The sequence below is a fragment of the Onychostoma macrolepis genome, chromosome 18 (assembly GCF_012432095.1).
Source record: "Onychostoma macrolepis isolate SWU-2019 chromosome 18, ASM1243209v1, whole genome shotgun sequence".
Taxonomy (NCBI): domain Eukaryota; kingdom Metazoa; phylum Chordata; class Actinopteri; order Cypriniformes; family Cyprinidae; genus Onychostoma; species Onychostoma macrolepis.
In genome coordinates this window covers 24,661,439-24,681,238 of record NC_081172.1, presented here as the reverse complement: position 1 = coordinate 24,681,238, position 19,800 = coordinate 24,661,439, and the positions used below count along the sequence as shown (strand labels likewise).

Genomic DNA, 19,800 nt, shown 5'->3' with positions numbered 1-19,800 from the left:
TTACTTTTTCAAACAGCAGAGGGCAGCAGGTCGTACAATAAAGGGCTGCGCATGTCAGGCTGTACCAAAAGATCCCAGAGTTCCCCAGAAGACGAGCACGTGTGGCTGGCTTGAAAACACAACACTACCAGTAAAATTATGATAACATTAACAAGTTTACTCTGGAGCAAGTGACGTTCTCTAAAACATAATTCATTAATTATTTTCTTCCAATTCTTAAAATGTCCTCATTTGATTGGACATGTTTCACAAGTTCTCCATTCTCCAGATAGTCTAGACCTCCTACTCACAGGCCACGGGCAAATCACAGCTGTGCTGATATTAAGAACACCAGCAGCACTCTTGCTCATGTGTTAATGTGCGTTTTCAATTGCAAATGCTTCTCACAAATGCCCCTACCATTTGAAAAGCTGCCAGAACGACTGACAAGCCAGCAGGATATTTATATGGTGAAGCCTCACGGTCGCACCTGTTGTCAAAGCAGCTGGATAGAGCTTTGCCTCAATACATTCAGGGCAAACAGATTCCGTAGGAAACCAGGTTAACAGCATGAGGTTAAATGGAGAACTATGATTGTTTGTTTTGTTAGTCGCAGAAGTTCAGTAAGGGATAGAACAAACCACAACCAAAATGTTGGAGCAGCAAGACATAAACTAACATAAAATAGGCAGTAGGCTATGTCAGTGTTGTTAAATGATAAATTCCCTTTTTTTTTTTTTTTTTTTTTCAAAGGAGAAAATATTATGACTGTTATGCTATAAATATCTCTTTCAATGCATATGTAAGTATTGCACCATTTCCACTGAGTGATTCAGAGACCACCTCCATCCCAGTTACTTCCTGTTACCAGAAACGAGCCAGCACTAGGAGGAAAAGATTACCCTTTAGCCAGCTGCTCAAACAATGCTTTCCAAATGTCTTGAGATGTGTTCTTATACACATACAGAAACAAGAAGCTGCTTATGTCATCAAACTGATACCAAAAGTAAATTGAAGTACCTTGGTTGAATGTAGGCTATTTAAGAAGCTGCAGTCTTTTTTTCAGCTGCTTTAAAATTACAAATATTGTGTCAACGGCAGGTTTACACCAATTAGTATTTTTAGTGAAAGCATTAAAAGTTTGCACTTTTAGGTCATTGACAATCAGACAAACAGCATCTCTGGAGTGGGTGGCTGACATTTTGAGATGACGAACAAAAGCACAGACAGCCGGAAGGCATGAGGTTAATTCAGAATGGCCCACCCAAAGTAAGTTACAGTTATGTGTTTTTTTTTTTTTTTTTTAAGATTATAACTTTTAATTTTTAAGATTTTAATTTTTAATTCTCTTAAATACTGCAGAATTCAAAATTTAATTCAATATACAGTATATTAGTACATTAATACATTCAATATATTTTCCATTTTACTCAGTATAGTCAAAGACTATAGAATAGATTTGGTATAGTATAATGTAAAAAATTTGTTTAATATCTGTATTCAACAGGCTTCAAATTAAAAAAAAAAAAAATCTGAAAATACTTCTCATAAATACGTCTGTGAAAAAAGAAGTATACTTTATTGTTAAATAATAATAGCAGCACTTTTTAATCCACTTAATTAGGACTAAGTACATCTTCATAAATATTTTCATAATTACTTCTACTGTCTTTGGAATAGGAGTAAAATGTACTGCCGAGTATACTGACAAGCACGTTCACTAAAATATACTTTAATGTCATTTCTATTGAAACTTGGATGTCATGTATGTATATTTGTAATCACACATTTATTAACTTTATCTTGTTAACTTTAACATGTAACAAATAACTCTAGTCTTTACATGCTTTGGTTTAATATCAACACATCAATATCCTCCTGAGACCCAGCTATGGAGTTTTTGCCTCTGTAGTGGACATTATATTTTAGTGAATTTCTCTGGGACCTCACATGTCACAGTTTTAAGCCTGGATGTCCTGTTCAGAACACATTCAGGGCTTTTTAGAGATACTAAATGTTTGGAAGTTTCACCATGACCACACCCTCTCTTAGGTCTTTAAAGATGGCTAAATTTAATTTAGTGAACAATTTTACATCCTTATGGAAGTATGAGTATATTTTGTAATTGTCATTTAAATCTGAATAACTTTCAAATTGTTTGTCATAAAGCAACAAATGTTATGGGTTTTCAAATTCAAATATGACTTCCTGTTATGAAACAGGACATCATTTCATACACGTCCACTGTAGAGGACACCGCGACTAAAGCATGTTTATTATGCATTTCGGGAGACATAACAATTGAATAGGAAAATAAATTATATATACATTTTCTTATGAAATATTAGATATTATTATGAAAATCTTGCCAATTATTACTCCCATTATGACAATTATTTTTTCTTTTTTCAACATGCTGTCCCAACAGCAACACATTAATATGCAAATTAGATACAGTGTATAGATACACTGTGTTTAATGGGAAAACCATGGTATAATGGTATAATCAAATAATTTTGTTATATATTTTATAACATAGTTGAGAATCATCCTTAAACAAAGTTTAGTAGGCTATAAAAAAAATCCTGAAACATAAAAATTGATTGGTGATAAAAAACAAAATTAAATAAAAATCGCATTGTTTTTGCCTTTTTGATGTCTATTTATGCCATTTTATTTTTAAAGTCCTAGTGTCCTAGTGTCATTTTCAAAAATGTTATTTTTCCATTTTTTCTTATGCTCTAAACAATGTAATGACATGAAAAAATACTAAATTCACAAAGCTTTTTTTTTTTTTTGAGGGAATATAAGTGTATTTTAAAGCATGACCAAATATTATTATAAATATGCTTTATGCTATAGAAAATGTTTTATTTAGCTACAAAATTCACTTTTAAAATGTGTACTTAAATGTGTTAAGAAACAGTACTCTCTTTACGTGCACTTTGATATTGTATTACATTATATTTAGTTTATCAAAAACTATATTTTTAAGATTTGAAGTACAAGTACACATTCAATACAGTCGAGCACACTTTTTCACGGTATAAATCAAAAGAACGACAGAACACATTCTAAAAGCACACAAGGACATCTCACGTATTATATTTTACATTAGCAGCTAACTATCGTATTGTGTGTGTTGCAGTAACTATGGTTACTGTTTTTTTTTTAATGGTTACCGTCATGTCTGCATCGAGTGTTTTGAGTCCCTCATCACTCGATTAGTTCGGCCTGACGCAGTGTCATAAGCAGCAAACATTCCTCGCGCAGCTGAGAGTGAGTGAGTGTACAGGGACATGGTATCGACTGTCAGTGCTGCTCTTCTCCGCACACAACATGGGCTCAGCCGCCCATACCACCAAAAGCAGAGCCCCAGCTTCACTGCAAAGCCCCGGACTCGGTTCTGTGTCGTGGATCGCGTGTATTGTTGAGATATTTGAGGTGTAAAATGTGGGTGATGGTGCTGTGGACTCAGGACAAGATGGCAGCAGTATGAGACACACACATCTACATGCTGTGAGTTCAGTCGAAGTGTGTAAAATGATCGGAGAAGACCTGGATTATATCTACTGTTAGTCCGTGTGAAAGGTGAGACTTTTTAATCGGAGCGATTTAGTTTTACTGTTGATCGTTAACTGTCTACGGAACAGTCAAAACCTAAACGGATGATCACATCGGCTGTGTGTCAAATCCTAGTGAGCTTCCTAACGTTACATAGACTTGTTTTGGGCATCATAGACGCGTTGCAAAGTACGATTATTACCTATGACAACACTTATGATTTTAATTAGAATTTATTTATGGATCTCATTCGTACATCCTGTGTAGGTAAACAGCTTTTTTTCTAGGATTTGACACACAGTCAATTGAGATACAGTCTAACTTTTGGTATGTAACCAGTAAAAAAGATACGCATGCATGTTTATGTACATAATCAGTTGCTTGTCATTTTGAAGCAGTTCAAATTTTAGTTGCACTTCTATTAATGCTTTAATAATTTTAGTTCAACACTGCTGTTATGTGATGAAAGTTACAGTAGCGTGCTACTGTTCCAGCAGTTTTAAGATGAAGAAACCTTTAGTCTTTAACTACCCAAATATTTCTTAACTGTTGACCAGATCAAGAGTTTAGAGGAAGGAAAAAGTGGAAGTAAATAAATAAAAGTGATGAGAAGAGATAGCCGAGTTCCTGTGGGAAAGATCTTGTCCTCAGAGTGCATTGGGATACTTTTTAAAAGTGCTAATTGAGGTTGTTTTGAGGCAGCATGCATCTTCAGCGGAATAGGTCAAGTGTTAAATAAAAATAGACTCGTTTACTATGCATGAGAAAAAATAAAAAAATCACGTGGGGTGTTAACATTACCCACAGTGCTTTGCCAGATCCCCCCTCCCTCCGAATATCTGATTAAAGTGAGGGCTGTTTGTCTTGTTGAAATGACTGTAAACACAATGATGATGATTATTTTGACAGTAGGAATTAAAGGAGTAGTTCACCACAAAATGAGGAAACTTACGTAATTCACGTCATGCCCAAATAACTCTCCTCTGAACACAAACATTGCTTATTTGAAGAATGACTTGGCCTTCTTTTCAATAGAGCTTCAATGAAAGTGAAGAACTGGGGATGTTAAGCTACAAAATTACTAACACTAGTCAATTCAATTTCACTATTTTGTACTGTAAACCGTTCACAAGATTAACAAACTCTCTTGGTGACCCAGTAACAGATGGATGTTTCAGCCCCAAAATATTATTATAAACTTGTGTAATTTTCTTCTATGAAACACAAATGGAGATATTTTTGGAGAATGTTGTTAATCAGTTGACTTTCACTGTATGAACAATTTCTAAACATATCTTGTTTTGTGTTTGGCAAAAAATAGAAGTTATACAGGTTTAAAAATGAAATATCTTTTTAACAGCCCGCTTATCAATGAATAATAACTTAAAATATGGTGCTTGACAGCCTAAGCGCTCATGCATATGGACAGGATATTGTTCTTAAATCGCTTTACGTGTTCCTCAGAAGAATGAAAGTAATATTGGTTTAAAACAGCATGACGATGAATAAACGATGACAATTTTTTATTTTAGGGCTGAATGTCTGTGAGTTTTTGTGATCTGCTTGTTTTCGTTTTAAGGTGACCCTAGAGACAGACAGAGTGTTTTATGTTCCTTGTTGTATGGTTGGGTAAGGCTGTTTTCACCAGCAGGGCTTTGCTTTTTCTGAAGAATGAGCTCATTTAGTGGCGGGGGAAGTTCAATAGAGGAGTCACACGATAGCCTGGCTGCCATTTGAGTTCTGCTGAGTGCAGAGACATGTCCACACCAACGGCCCACTCCGGCCTGTGTTACTCACTGTGGTGAGGCTTGCGACCAAAATAGACCTGACTACAGTACGTGTTATGACTCCATGGAATTTACATTTTCAGAGGTTGCTCAGAAATGTCTTTTTTTGTTGTTGTTTGACTATAACCCTGTCTGTACGGTATTGTTTTGAAGTATAGGAAAACATGTTATTTTTAATAATTACCTTGCTTTATGGCCTTGCGTTCTTGTGCATGCATTCAGTTCAGATCACTTATTGCTTTGATTTTTGACCCCTGATATGAGATCCAGCCCCTCCCACCATAAAGCAACACAAACATGGTATTAACAGAGTTGCTTTCCTTTTGTCGGTTAAAGAAGGAATAGTTCATATTGTTCCAAATCTACTTTCCTTGGAATTTTAAAGAATGTTTCAACTGTTTTTGCCCATACAATGATTTTAGTGGGGTTAAAAAACAACAACACTGGACCCCGCTGATTTTGATACATCAATGCTAACAATTCAAGAAGCTTGTAGAGGAGAGGTATATTACTATTAACCAATTGGATGCAGGTTTTTCACCTGGAAGATGATAAAATTAATATTTACAGGGCCATTTAAAATTAATTAGTAGAGGAGGTCATTTAAGAATGAAAAAAAATAGTTTGGAAAAACACGAGTGTGAATAAATAACAATTTTTTTATCCTTTAACTATGCCTTGAAATTGTGAAGTTACATGTCCTGAGATTAGTGCTGTCAAAATTAAATACGATCAATCGCATCCAAAATAAACGTTTTTTGTTTTTGTATTATATGTGTGTGTACTGTGTATTTTATTATGTGTAAATGCACACACATACAGTATATATTTTAAAAATATTTACATGTATATATTTACATGCATGCAATTTATATTATACAAAAAAAATATATTTAATAAACATTACATATTTTTCTTAAATATATGCATACATGTGTGTGTATTTATATACATAATAAATATACACGGTACACATGCATATACTGTATTATGTGAACACAAACTTATTTTAGATGTGATTAATCATTTGACTGCACTACCTGAGATGTATACATTTGGTCATATTTTAGTTTGGGGACAGTTTGTGCCTCCTAATTTGCTGCTTCGTAATGGTTAGTGAGGTAGTTGTTGAGTTTAGGTATGGGGTGTGGTTAAGGGATCTAAAGTGTGGTTACAGAATAAGGCATTAATATGTGCTTTATAGATACTATAGCTAATATGCATGTCAATAAGGAGCTAGTTAAAAGTGAGAAAACTGTAATTGATGTTTAATACAAAAACATTCATGATATTATCTATCAAGCATATTTACCATGCTCCTATCCTGCTTTGACAGTATCGTTATATATCACTCACTTCTAGACTGTTGTAAATGTTCAACCAGTGTGGTTTATATCTGTCTTGGTTAACATATTCATCACATTTGTCTTAATTGTCAGTCGCTTTTAGGTGCAGCCTCATTTATGTGACATAAACACGCTCACGTGACACACTGCAGCTGTCTCGTGAACATGATCCACAGTCTTTTCAAAGACTCTTGTGTTTGTCAGGTCATTGACACTCCTCTGGTACCTGACTGGTTCCACAAGCAGGATGTTCCTCCGCACACCCTCAGCTCTGATAGAAAATTCTGTATTCTTTAAGCGAGTTAAATGTTAAACTAAATGTAAAGTTGTAACTATTTACTTTATTGTTTAGCAAGTGCTTGGAACGGGCCTTTTAAATGACTGCATGGGTGGAAATTTTGCAAAGTTTATTTTTTAAATGAAGAACTAGTGATTGGTTACACATTGTGCTAACTAGACTGAGTGTGACATAAGATTAATGTTAATCAGAATCTTTGTCTTAACTAGCCATTACAGTGATAAGTGATGAGCAACAGAGGATTTTTAGAATGGTTTCTAAGAACATACAAACCATGTGTCCAGTGCCTCTAATAATCTCAAGTACTGATTATTGTGTTGTATAATGTTAAAAAAGGTTTAGTTTTAGTTTGATCGGTGAACATGTATTAATGTGCATAGCTAAAATGCATGGAAACAACAATGGATAACAGTTTATTCCATGACAAAGATTGTCTCTGAATACTGTATGTATTTTTAATCATTTTAAAAATAATGTTGGTAACACTTTAGAATAGGGAACACTTATTCACTATTAACTACGACTTTTCCCTCAATAAATTGCTAATTGGCTGCTTATTAATAGTTAGTAAGGTAGTTGTTAAGTTTAGGTATTGGGTAGGATTAGGCTTGTAGAATAAGGCATTAATATGTGCTTAATTACTACTAATAAATGGCTAATATTCTAGTAATATGCATGCTAATAAGCAACTAGTTAAGAGACCCTAAATAAAGTGTTACCATAATGTTTGATAATGTGAAATCTTAACAATACTTTCTGGTTGGTCAGTTATTTATGTTTTAGTGTTTAGGCAATTTAGTTAATTTAGTTAATTTAATGGCTGCCATTAATCTTTTAAGGTTCCATTCAAACTTTTTGTCACAAAATGTCATGAATTACAAGGCACAAGTGCAATTTTAAATAAATCCAACAAAATGCTGTGTGAATTCAACTGTATTAGCTCTTGTTTCGTGTGAAATGTGACAGGATTGGGGATGAACGTAAACGGTGTGCTGAATTTCACACAAATTCGACATTGAGTATTTAGAGACAGTCTTTTTTGTTGCAGATTGCAAGAATTCAGTGCACTTACAGAGAGAGCCCGCCCATACACTCTTCTGATTGGCTGTGATTTTGATTGACTAGTTGCATAGTGGAGACAAATTGGTTGTCACTGGAAGGCAAATTGGTTGACAGACAAATTGGTTGTCACTGGAAGTACTTTCAGGTAGGACATGGAGTTACACTGATTTTAAGTTCACATAATCCAATAACTCATGAACTCACAGATTCTTTTTGACTGATTCATTAAAAAGGACCAAATCGTTAACGTTTGTTCAATCCTGAATTACAGTGCACTGGTCAAGCTGTTCCAACCAAACTCAGAAATACCATATATTTTTCTCTGATCTCGAAACCAGATGATTCATGGGGTTTTCCCACAAATTTCCAAGGTTTTACTGTGGTGAGGGTGTGTAAAGCCAGGCATCTTGGAAAATTGTGCCATTTCATTGAACACACTAGACACTAGAAAGTGAGATTAGAGTACAGTGATTTAACGGGGAAGTCTACATACTAGGATATGTTGACTATTGAAATGTAATTTCATTTTATTGATGATAATTAAATGAACTGACATCAAAATTATATAATGTTAATTTTAAGCCATTATTCTCTTTATCAAAAAAATCTAAATATCGAGACTTAAATAGTTTAAACAATTTTTTATTTTATTTTTGGTCATTGCCATCCAGTGAATACATTGCTGTTTGACTTATTTTTCTAAATAATTTTTTTAATTGAATTGTGGAATTTTGTAAATATGCATTTGTGTTTTCCTTGAAAACAGGGGACTTTGTTGACTGTAACTTCCTCTTCCTTTTCCCTTGATTTTCCCTCTTTTTCTCAAGGAGGAACAAGGTTTTTTTTTTCCCAACTGAACATGCTGAAAGGCCATCAGAAAATGAGATATGTTAGGCTATATACTCTCCCCACCATAATCAGACCTTGACCTTCTTTATGGGTGTTCACGTGTTTTTTTTTCCCACCAGACCAGTTAAGACCAAACCCTGTCTGACTGTAGCCAATTGTATCGGTCAATTTAATCGCATGGTCATCTGTCAAGAAAAGTTCCGACTTCATAGACTCAGTTCAGAGTTAAGTAATCTCATGGATGGATCAGATCAAGACAAATAGTAATGTTATCTATCAGAATGTTCTACTAAAGCTATACTGGATTCATCTGTGGGATTGCAGGGGCATGTTTAGAGTTGTGGGGGCCCTAAGCAAGTGGTCCTTGAGGGTCCCCCACAGTAAAAATCGAACTCCGGTGGGGTGTCTCCATCCATATAAAGTACATGGTTTGCGTGGTGCCAAAACACACTACTGTGTGATTGAGTTTGTCAATAAAATCAGATGTATTGTGGAGTAGTTTGTTCTTAACTTAGGGTTTAGGATAGGGTTATGGGTTAGTATTAGTTTCAAGGATGTTGTATAAGCAGTCTTCCCTGTAACTGACATGACAAATGCAATCTTTAAAGAAATATGTACATAATATGTGACACAATTATGAAATGCATTGTTCTAATGTGCCAGGAAAATCGGAGGTACAAAAATTAATAATCAAATAAAAACAAAAACATTCAACTGATTTGGGTTTCTTTCACAGCTTCGCACTAGAAACACTGGAAGCCTGCAGTTTATGTATTTATTTATATTTATTTACTAGTTGGTTTGCTTGTGATATTTACTTTCCACTGCCATTAGCACCTTGGAGATGTTGCTTATCATTCTGTAATTTACATCTTTTAGCTTGTGACAGGTAGTGTTATGTTTTGGTTTGTTTTTCTTGTCTAGTTAACTCAAATATGTTTGTTACACCCCAATAAAATAGTTTAGGTTGCAGTTTAAAGAGGGTTAAATTTAAGGTGATTTAATTCGATGTAGATGACTGAAACGGGTTACTTACTTAGGATGCAAACACATAGCTTAGTGTTTGTCATTTGTTTAGCAGAAATGTTCACGAGGAGTAGGAATCCCACAGGTTACTGCAGTGTTAACTTTCATGTGCAATTCTGATTCATTTTCGAATAGATCGCTTAAAAATAAAATTCTGTTCTACACATTGGTGAGGGGGATGGTATTTCCATGGTACTTTTTTTTTTTTTTTCTTCTTTCAGTTTTCTTTTTTCTTCCTTAAAGATTATTATTTGAGCAAATCTTAACCAGCCACCTGATTTGGTTAGTAATTTTACAAGGATAGTGCATAAAAACAGCCAGAATCAATTTCTAGTACTTTTGTATAGTAAAGGTAAAAAAGGTAAAGGTTGATTGTCAAATAACAAATAGCCTGAAATTGTAAGAGAGTTAGTTGTGAATTAATGTTGAAGATGTGTGATTATGTTGTTTGTATTTTTAAATGGGTGAATTAGATAACCAAGAACATACAGTGATCATCTGTAATATGATTCTTGTCAGCAGCAAGATTTGCTTGGGTGAATATTTATTCATTTTAGTTTCTTTTCTTGGACTGTTGTGATTTCTCATATGCCCTCACCCTATGTATTCTCACTTCGCTCCCTATACCTCAGTTGGCTGTGTGCACTCTGTGTTTCAGTCCTTAATTAGAGTTGGACAAGCCACAACGATTGCACAGGATGTCAGCCAAATGAATGTGAAATTGGCAGCGTCTTTTCAAAATTGTGGTCGTGTGTTGGCCTGTTGCAGAAAGCACACTCTTATCTTGTTCCTTTTCCTTAATAATAATAATAATAATAATAATAATAATACTGTTATTATTATTATTTTTTGGTGTACAAATCAAAGGTGGGTTTGACCCTAGAGTAAAGTGTAAATAATTGAATTACATTAATACCACATCTTGTGAATCAAAAACAGGTTTGCTTTATTTCATGCAAGTCAATGTCCTTCCTCAATTGGATATTTATTGAAAATAGAGAAGCTATCCAAGCACATATGATACTGTGCCTTTGGTGTCTCTTTCCCCCCACACAGTAATGCTCATTTTGAAACAACCGTTGCCTAGAGACCCCGATTCATGGAAACCAATATGAAAAGGTCATTTGAACCTGTGAGCAGTTAGTTGTTTCCCTTTACGGCATTTATGGAAGGAGGGTTGGTGGTTGTTGGAGGGAGGAACTCAACCTTCTGCTGCAGTGTCATTATCTTGGCCTGTCATTGGCTGCTCAAGGCAGCCTGCTGTTTGCTGCTGTAGCATAGGGGCAAAGGTCAAGTATGATGTCAGCCTGATGATGTAAGCCAATGCACGCAGTAGGACAAGTTGTTTACACTTAGTTAGTGGACATCTGTGATGTCACACAACATACTTAGGAAAACACTGCTGCAGACATTAGTCATTTTGTAAGTTAGTATCGAACAGAGACCAGGGATTTCACATTTTCAAGAATTTGAAAGATAATGGCTGATCCGTCTTAATGTCCATGTTTCAAATCTTACAATTTGTCATTTTGTTGGTTGAAAGTGTAACATGATCTGTATCTGGTTTTCTTGTGTTCACAGGTATGGCCTCACAAGTCTTGGTCTACCCACCACATGTTTTTCAAACTCAGACAAGTGCCTTTTGTAGTGTGAAGAAACTCAAAGTTGAGCCCAGTAACTGTGTTTACCATGAGAGGGCCTACCCACAGACTTACTTGAATGGTAGAACCCTTGGCATTGCTTACCCGGCAAAAATCACTGCTTCTTTTAAGACACAAGATTCTGTGATCGGCAGACACCGCGGGCAGGAGTTTCCATTGCAAACGGCTGCTGTACGCGGTGTGCGACGTCAGCATACCACCACAGCGGCGCAGCAGCAAAAAGGGGGTGTCGCCTCTCGGGATAAGGAGCCGGAGCACCAGGAAAAAGGAAAGGGTTGCAGCAGTGGAGCTACAGGGGCAGTTGGAAGGGGTAGGGGAGAGGGAAGCGACAGTCAAGAAGGAGGAGGTGGAGGACAGGGTGAAGGTGACGAAGGTGGTGGAGGAGAGGACGAGGGTGACCGGGAAGACTGTGGAGTTTTTAACTTGCAAGACAGCTCCCACAGATGCGGGCTGAAACGTAAGAGCAGGGAGCTGGAGAACTTGGGGAGCGCCATGCAGATTGTAGAGGACCTGTCAATGTTACCTGCAATGTTGCAATCAAATTTGGGAAATCCACCAGTTGCGGTCCCAGCGGCAGTTGGTGGAGGGCCTGCAAAACAAGGTGGAAATTCCGGAAACGGGGATGGAGACTACCAGTTGGTGCAGCATGAGTTGCTATGCTCTTTGAAGAACACCTACGAGGTATTAGACTTCCTCGGCCGTGGTACTTTCGGCCAGGTAGTGAAATGCTGGAAACGAGGCACCAATGAGATTGTGGCGGTGAAGATCCTGAAGAATCATCCATCATATGCACGACAGGGCCAGATTGAAGTAGGCATCCTGGCACGCCTCAGCAGCGAGAATGCAGATGAGCATAATCTGGTGCGAGCTTTTGAGTGTTTCCAGCACCGCAGCCACACCTGCCTCGTGTTTGAGATGCTGGAGCAAAACCTGTATGACTTCCTCAAGCAGAACAAATTCAGCCCGCTACCTCTGAAGGTGATCCGTCCCATTCTTCAGCAGGTGGCCACGGCGCTAAAAAAGTTGAAGGGCATGGGACTGATCCATGCGGACCTGAAGCCTGAGAACATCATGCTGGTGGACCCTGTACGGCAGCCCTACCGGGTGAAAGTCATAGACTTTGGCTCAGCCAGTCACGTCTCCAAAGCCGTCTGCTCAACGTACCTCCAGTCGCGGTACTACAGGTATGTACAAACTAAAGACTGAGTTGATTGTCACCTGAAAATGGTTTTGATTAGAGGTCAACCGATTGATCGGTTTTGCAGATCAGGGCAGCCAAGATGTAGGTGACTTTGTTTCTTCAGTAGAACACAAACGAAGATTTTTAACCCAAACCGTTGCATTCTGTCAGTCATATAATGTCAGTCAATGGGCTGCACGGCTTTGAGAGTAAAAAAAAAACATACACAGACAAAACCAAATTAAACCCTGCGGTTCGTGACGATACATTGATGTCTAAAGACACGAAACGATCGGTCTGTGCAAGAAACTGCAGTATTTATATCATTTTTTTACCTCTGATACACCGCAATGTCCAACTGTCCTGAGCACGTCCACAACAGCCGGCACGTGACGCATCATCTTCCTGCTTTACGGTTGATCGCAGACTTATAAGTGCATTACCGCCACCTATCTCTCAAATGGACCATTGACACTCCTAATTGAGATTGTAGATAGAGTGTCAAGTGGTTTAATTTGGTTTTGTCTGTGTATGTTTTTTTTTTTACTTTCAAAGCCGTGGATCCCATTGACTGACATTATATGTCTGACAGACTGCAATGGTTTTACGGAGTTAAAAATCTTTGTTTGTGTTCTACTGAAGAAACAAAGTCATCTACATCTTGTATGCCCTGGGGGTAAGCAGATAAACATCATCAAATTTTCATTTTTGGGTGAACTATCCCTTTAATCGGCACCGATAGTCACTTTCTGGAACTATCGGTTATTGGCATAAATCCATACCGCTAGTTTTTCTGGGTTGCGACCGTTGCTGGAGCTGCTGAGGGTCTGCTGTCATTATACAGTATGAGAAAGGCCTCTAGAGGCGAGTCACTGGCACCTCGTGCTGTTTGTTTTGACACGAGATGTGAATTTAAAACGGAGAAAACTAAACCGTACGTATACAGTACAGTACATGTTTTCATATCATTATGAAGTAATGGATTTGTTGACTAGATGCTGCATTAGTGAAGAACAGCAGTATGTTTGCTGACAAGGCTGTGAGGGCGCAAACATTATTAGTACTTGAAGCAGTTAAAGTGTGACCAAAACACATGCAAATCTCACCCATATATTTAATGTCACGATTGTTACCATCTATTTGCATTAGTTTATGTGCAGCTGGTCAGTTTAATACATTTGTTAGCCAGTGAAATTGCATATTTAAATCTAGTGAAGTGATAAAGCAAAGTGATATGTTCATGCAGCCGACAAAAACCTGCCATGCCACTCATATAGTTTTCCATTAAATTACATTATATTTGTCCCACATAGTTGTTGATGTGCACAATGACTTCACCCTATGCTAAAAGATTGCATTTTTCAGTGAAACTTTTGTCTTTTTTTGGCTCTAAAAAGTCTGTATGCTTCATATAGAGAGCTGTAAGTATAGTTTATTAATTGCACTTGCTTATCTTTTTTTTTTTTTTTTTTGCTTTGAATGCTGAAGTTGAATGGATGCACTCTTGAGTTCAGCAGAGTTGTTTTGTTTGGTTGTTGATCGGTATTTTGTGCAAAAATTGCTCTTAAGCACGTAATTCCTTCTCACTAATAGATCACTGAAAACATTCTAAAATCTTTTTGTGTATGTTATACAACTAAAATCCTTGTGGAATTACCATTCAGGAAGCACCGCTGATGTAAAACAATTTCCCTTGTGTTCAAAATCTACACTGACCCTGTAGAAATATTTGACCCCACAATGCAACAGGCAGGGGCTAAACCATTTCTGTCACATTGCCATGGGAAAGGAAGTGTTTTTATTTTGAAAAAGTACTTTGTACAATAGGCTAAGAACAAGTGGTAATGGATGAGTTTTTAGAGAACAGTTGGGTATAAAATGAAATAAATTTTGAATGCAGGAAACTTTTGTAATTATAGTGTTGCTCTCAATTTGGATGTTGAAATGTTATCTAAATTTGTTTATTTTTGTTGAAGAATTATCATGCTCCATCTTATTTCCTGAATGTATCAAAGGAAATGCCTTGAATGTCACCTTGATAGAGTGCCAAAATTAAAAATGTAGAGACAGAAATAAATTTACATTAACTTTTGTACAGTTCTATTTGAAATCATGCCTGTGATGTAGCAAATCTGCTATAATAACTGGGTAAACCTTGATCTCCTGTTAAGGTCTGGTAACAAACCCCCATCCATCTGTCTGTTTCTTCACTCCAACTATCTTGTGTTTCATTCAAAGAATAAATGCTGGCATGTTCATATAGAGCATTGATTACTAAGAGTACATTTAGCTAATATTCTTCATTCATCATCTCCAAATAAAACAGTTAGTTTTGCTATTTTAATTTAATTTTGTGTAACTCTTGGCAATTTAATTAAGTCCAAAAGGAGAAATCGTGACTACTGATTCATTCGTCACACTGAAAAGGGTCAGGCATTGTGGGACACATTTCATGCCCTAAGTTCTAGTTGCATTGCACATTTCGACAAATGTAGTAGGTCATCCAGATATTCCATGCACACAAAAAATGTATATACTCTGTATAGTGCATTCTGCTGAAATGTGCAACGTAGTATAATATTCTGAATAGCCATTATATGCAAATCTTAAAGTTAGTGTGCTAAATGCTTTTAAGTATGAATTCACCAAAAATACCAAAAATAATTTTGGTAGCTGTAGTTGCTAGAAAAAAATTTGTAACAAAAGCTGAAAAACTATAAACACATACAGTTCATTTACTGAACAAACTGAACATTTTTACAGTATGAAACTGTGTAATTTACTATCAAGGAAATTTGAATGTAAACCAGTAAATTCAACGGTGCACTGCTGCTAAAATCTGTTTTGTGCCTCTAACATATAATTTACAACCATCATAGTAATGCAGGTGGGAAAGGAGAAAGCCACATGAAGTATCAAAGTTCATTACAAGCAGCTTTTACACAAGCTGAAGTATACACTAATATGTGACCCTGGACCACAAAACCAGTCTTAACCTCTTAACTGTCACCGTCCACCCTGTGGGACGCCTACGTTTACTTCACTATTTTACAATTAAATCCTAATCTAATCATGACAAACTATATATCGTTGGAAAGGTCTAAGACTCCTAAATAGGTATTTTACCACTTTTTTTGTAAAAAAATTATGTAGGAAAAGTAATAGATTAATTTATGACAAGAGTGCACCTGAAAAATCTACATCATAACAGGAGTTCTGACCTTTGTCACAGAAAGTCTTCTTTTTTGCCTTTTTCTCTATCACGCTTTAGAAATCATAAGAAATTATATATCAGTTGAAAACTTAAAATCTCAAAATTCATCCTTTGAAACCCATTTTAAAATCAGACATTGCATTACCATGGAAATGGTACATCAAAATCACGTTGGAAAATGTTTTCATTCATGAATTATAAAAAAATAAGTTTGGATAGTGCACTATCATGTCTGTGTTCAAAACTGTGAGTGACAGTTAAGGGGTTAAGTCGCTGGGGTATATTTGTAGCAATAGCTGAAAATACATTGTATAGGTCAAAGTTATCAATTTTTCTTTTGTGCCAAAAATCATTAGGATATTAAGTAAAGATCGTGTTCCATGAAGATATTTTGTAAATTTCTTACCGTAAATGTATCACAACTTAATTTTTGATTAGTAATATGCATTGCTAATAACTTCATTTGGACAACTTTAAAGGTGATTTTCTCAGTATTTAGATTTTTTTGCACCCTCAGATTCCAGATTTTCAAATAGTTGTATCTCGGCCAAATATTGTCCGATCCTAACAAACCATACATCAATGGAAAGCTTATTTATTCAGCTTTCGGATGATGTATAAATCTCAATTTTGAAAAATTGTCACTTAAGACTGGTTTTGTGGTCCAGGGTCACATATACAAGTTGCACAGATCCGTTCAAGCAAACACAAAACACCATCATGGTAACACGCAATAAGCATTCATTAAACAACAGAAGATGCAACATAAAACCCTAATCAGGGCTCGACATTAACGCTTGTCCGCTTGTCTGGGACAAGTGGATTTTGTGAAGGGGCAAGTGAAAGAGAATTGTACTTGCCCGACCAGGCAAGTAATCTGATTAAAACATCAGTAACAAACAATTACTAACGCAGCACTGAAACTTTGGGAAGAATGATTCTGATTTTATTACTTTCTGTGTAAATGGTGACTGATAACGGATAATGTATTGACAGTATCAAGGTTGCATCAGTTGAGGCTCGTGCAGCTCACGGAGAAATCAAAACTAATAGGTGCACCAGCACGCACAAAGAAACAAACATAAACAAACATACTGCTGTAGAAAAAAAGATAAATATTCTATATAACATATGATATAGGTAAGCAACATCACACGACCAAGCACTAGCACGATTGCAAATGTGACATGGATTTTATACAACAGTAGTTCAATAAACAAGTAGTTAACTGGCTTACATAGACACATTATTGACCGTTTTTGCTAAAGAAAATAGTTCTAAGCAAAGCCATAGCAGAACAGACGCGCATCTCCGAGCAACACACATCAGTGTTACTTGACAATTCACATAACTTTTAATTAAAAAAAAATATATATTTACTTAATAATTTCAAGTAGGTATACCATTTTTTTTTCAGAACCGATCCGATACCGAAAATTCTGAGTATCTGCCGATACCGATCCAGTCCGATACCAGCACAGTTTTTTTTTTTTTAAATCAATGTAGAATTTCTATACTTCTCTGTGTTGACCTGATCGTCACTCTTTTGTGTGTTAAACACAATATACTACATATAGATAACTTCATTTTAATGAAAAATAACAAATGAAAAAATATATAATTATAATCTATGACAAAAATACTATTATAAACTAGGTTAGTGGATAATTCAGCAGCAAAAGATACTCTAGAAAAATCATGGGTGCACAATAATTTTATAAAACCTTGTGAAACATTTTTATTTACAAATAAAAGTGAATAAGTGTACGACTAAATCTGGTAAAATGTAACGCATTGCTCTTTGTATTGTAAAATACATTCATGAAAAAACAAGCAAATGCATTTATATATAAATATAGCTACACTATAAAATTAAAATACATTTATTTTAAATGTATAGCACAGTAATGAAGGCAGCAACATATGATAGATAGGACAGAACAAGAAAGACTATTAATAATCTTTCATTGCGCAAAAGTATTATAATACGAAAGGCTCCAATGAGCGGCACAAAGCGCTTATGCGCATCCCGTGCGCAGAATGATGAGCTTGAAGCAGCATGGAGTCACAGTGCGCAGGCTGCGCAGTCCTCCGAGTCTGCATAGAAAAGTTCAAAGTACAAAGGGAAGAGATATTGATGCATAGTGTATTAAATCTGTGCGTTAGTTTGAGCCTTTTCTTTTAACAGTTTTAAACCTCAGTTACTGTGCGGTCTTGAAGAGAGTTTGAGTGTAGTAAACGAACGCAACACGCAGTTTGAATGCTGAGTGAAGGATGACAGACAGCTGCAGTGGAGAGAAGAGTTTATGTGAACTTGAATTTAACGACTTAAATATTCATCTGTACCTCAGATTAAACTATGGAACAGCTTTGGAACTTGAAATATAGTACTTTATGGTGCTTTATAATGTTTTGTGCCTTTCGTGGGGCTCAACAATAACACAGAATACGCAGAATATTTGGTTTGGATCGGTCTCGTCTGACCAATACCCGAACCGGCAGGGAATGCCAGTATCGGAGCCGATACCGATACTGAGTATCGGATCGATGCATCCCTAATTTTAAGGCAATGGGTTTCCTCCTTTTTTTTAAATTTTTTTTTTTTATTTAAGTTAAGTCAACTTATCACTTTTTACAGTGTAGGTGCTGCTTTTGGAGCGGTAAAAATAGGGATTCCCCGGTAACGCTGTACACAAAGCAGCGCTGCACTCACAAATGCTGCCTTATCAGGCATTACAGGCATGATGAAATGGAAATGAGACCAATCAAACCAATCACAGCAGATTAGCGTCACACAAAGGAGGAAAAATGAATCTTTGAGCGAATCGTTTGGGAGTCCTTGAGCAAGTAAGGTAAAAATAAATGCATATAAGACAATGAAAGTGTTTTTTGACCTTGCATGCATGTCAGCCTGTTGTTGGGGACTCCCAAAACCAAAATATGAACCTTTCATTACCCATAATAGGGGCACTTTAATGTCGAGCCCTGCTAATGTACAAAACCGATAACAAAATCGATCAAGAGACATGATTATTTAAACAAAATTCTATCAAATGTGGAGCATAATGCAGTGAATAGTGGGAATATCAGTTTGCAGTTTTTTGACTATAAATTATACATTGATTTGTTTGTTTTTACCTCTAAAAACTGTAAAGTTAACAGCATTTTACTGTAAAATACTTTTTTAATTTTTTATTTTTTTCTTCTTCTCCACCTGTTTCAATCCTCTAAAATCAAACTTGCCCATGTCACGTGAAAGTGATCCATGCTCGCCCCCGTTTTTGCTGCTCTAGGGAGAGTTCTCTCAAACTCACAGCGGGGGCTGAACACTGGAGACCGCTGCCTAAAATTAGCTGATGGGAGGACGGCCAACTCCGTTTGACTTCTATAGATGGTGAAGTGCGCTGGCAGTCAAAGTGAAATAAGGCAGAGCAAAATACTAGAGATCACTTCAGTCAAGGTCACTGTCTTCCAGCGTCAGCTGTTTTGTTGCTTTTAGAAGCGGGAATATAGATAGACAGGAGTTTAAAAAAGAGGGTGTGTTCCAGCAATCCCAGAAATTTAGTCCCACATCTTTTGTTAAAAATGCAACTGGAATTTTATGAAAATAGCAAGCAATCAAATTAACTTGTCTGCATTTTAAAAGCTTATGATAATAAGAAGACTTGTTTTTTAAATAAGCTCCAAAAAGGATGAAAAAGGCTAATATTGTCATTTAGACATGACATATCGTTCCTTTAATGTTAAGTGGTGAACAACATTTCTGGAGCCAGTGTTTGAGGTACAGAGCAGGCTCTTGTCATATTGATGGTTTTTCCATGATCATTTGGCATG

The 19,800-nt window shown here is 36.2% G+C and overlaps 1 protein-coding gene across 5 annotated transcripts in view; it reads left to right on the top strand.

The window, feature by feature from the left end:
• Positions 1–3,224: 3,224 nt before the first annotated feature.
• hipk3b (homeodomain interacting protein kinase 3b) overlaps positions 3,225–19,800 on the top strand; it is a 65,662-nt gene continuing 49,086 nt past the window's right edge. For 3 of the 5 annotated variants that reach the window (XR_009266920.1, XM_058750861.1, XM_058750864.1), the window contains exons 1-2: positions 3,225–3,570; positions 11,493–12,756. Coding sequence is in view for 4 of the 5 variants with exons in the window: in XM_058750861.1 (XP_058606844.1) it covers positions 11,495–12,756 (1,262 nt within the window). In the remaining variant the exon portion in view is untranslated. The remainder of the gene's footprint in view (positions 3,571–11,492; positions 12,757–19,800) is intronic. The other 2 variants (XM_058750863.1, XM_058750860.1) reach the window with 1 other exon arrangement.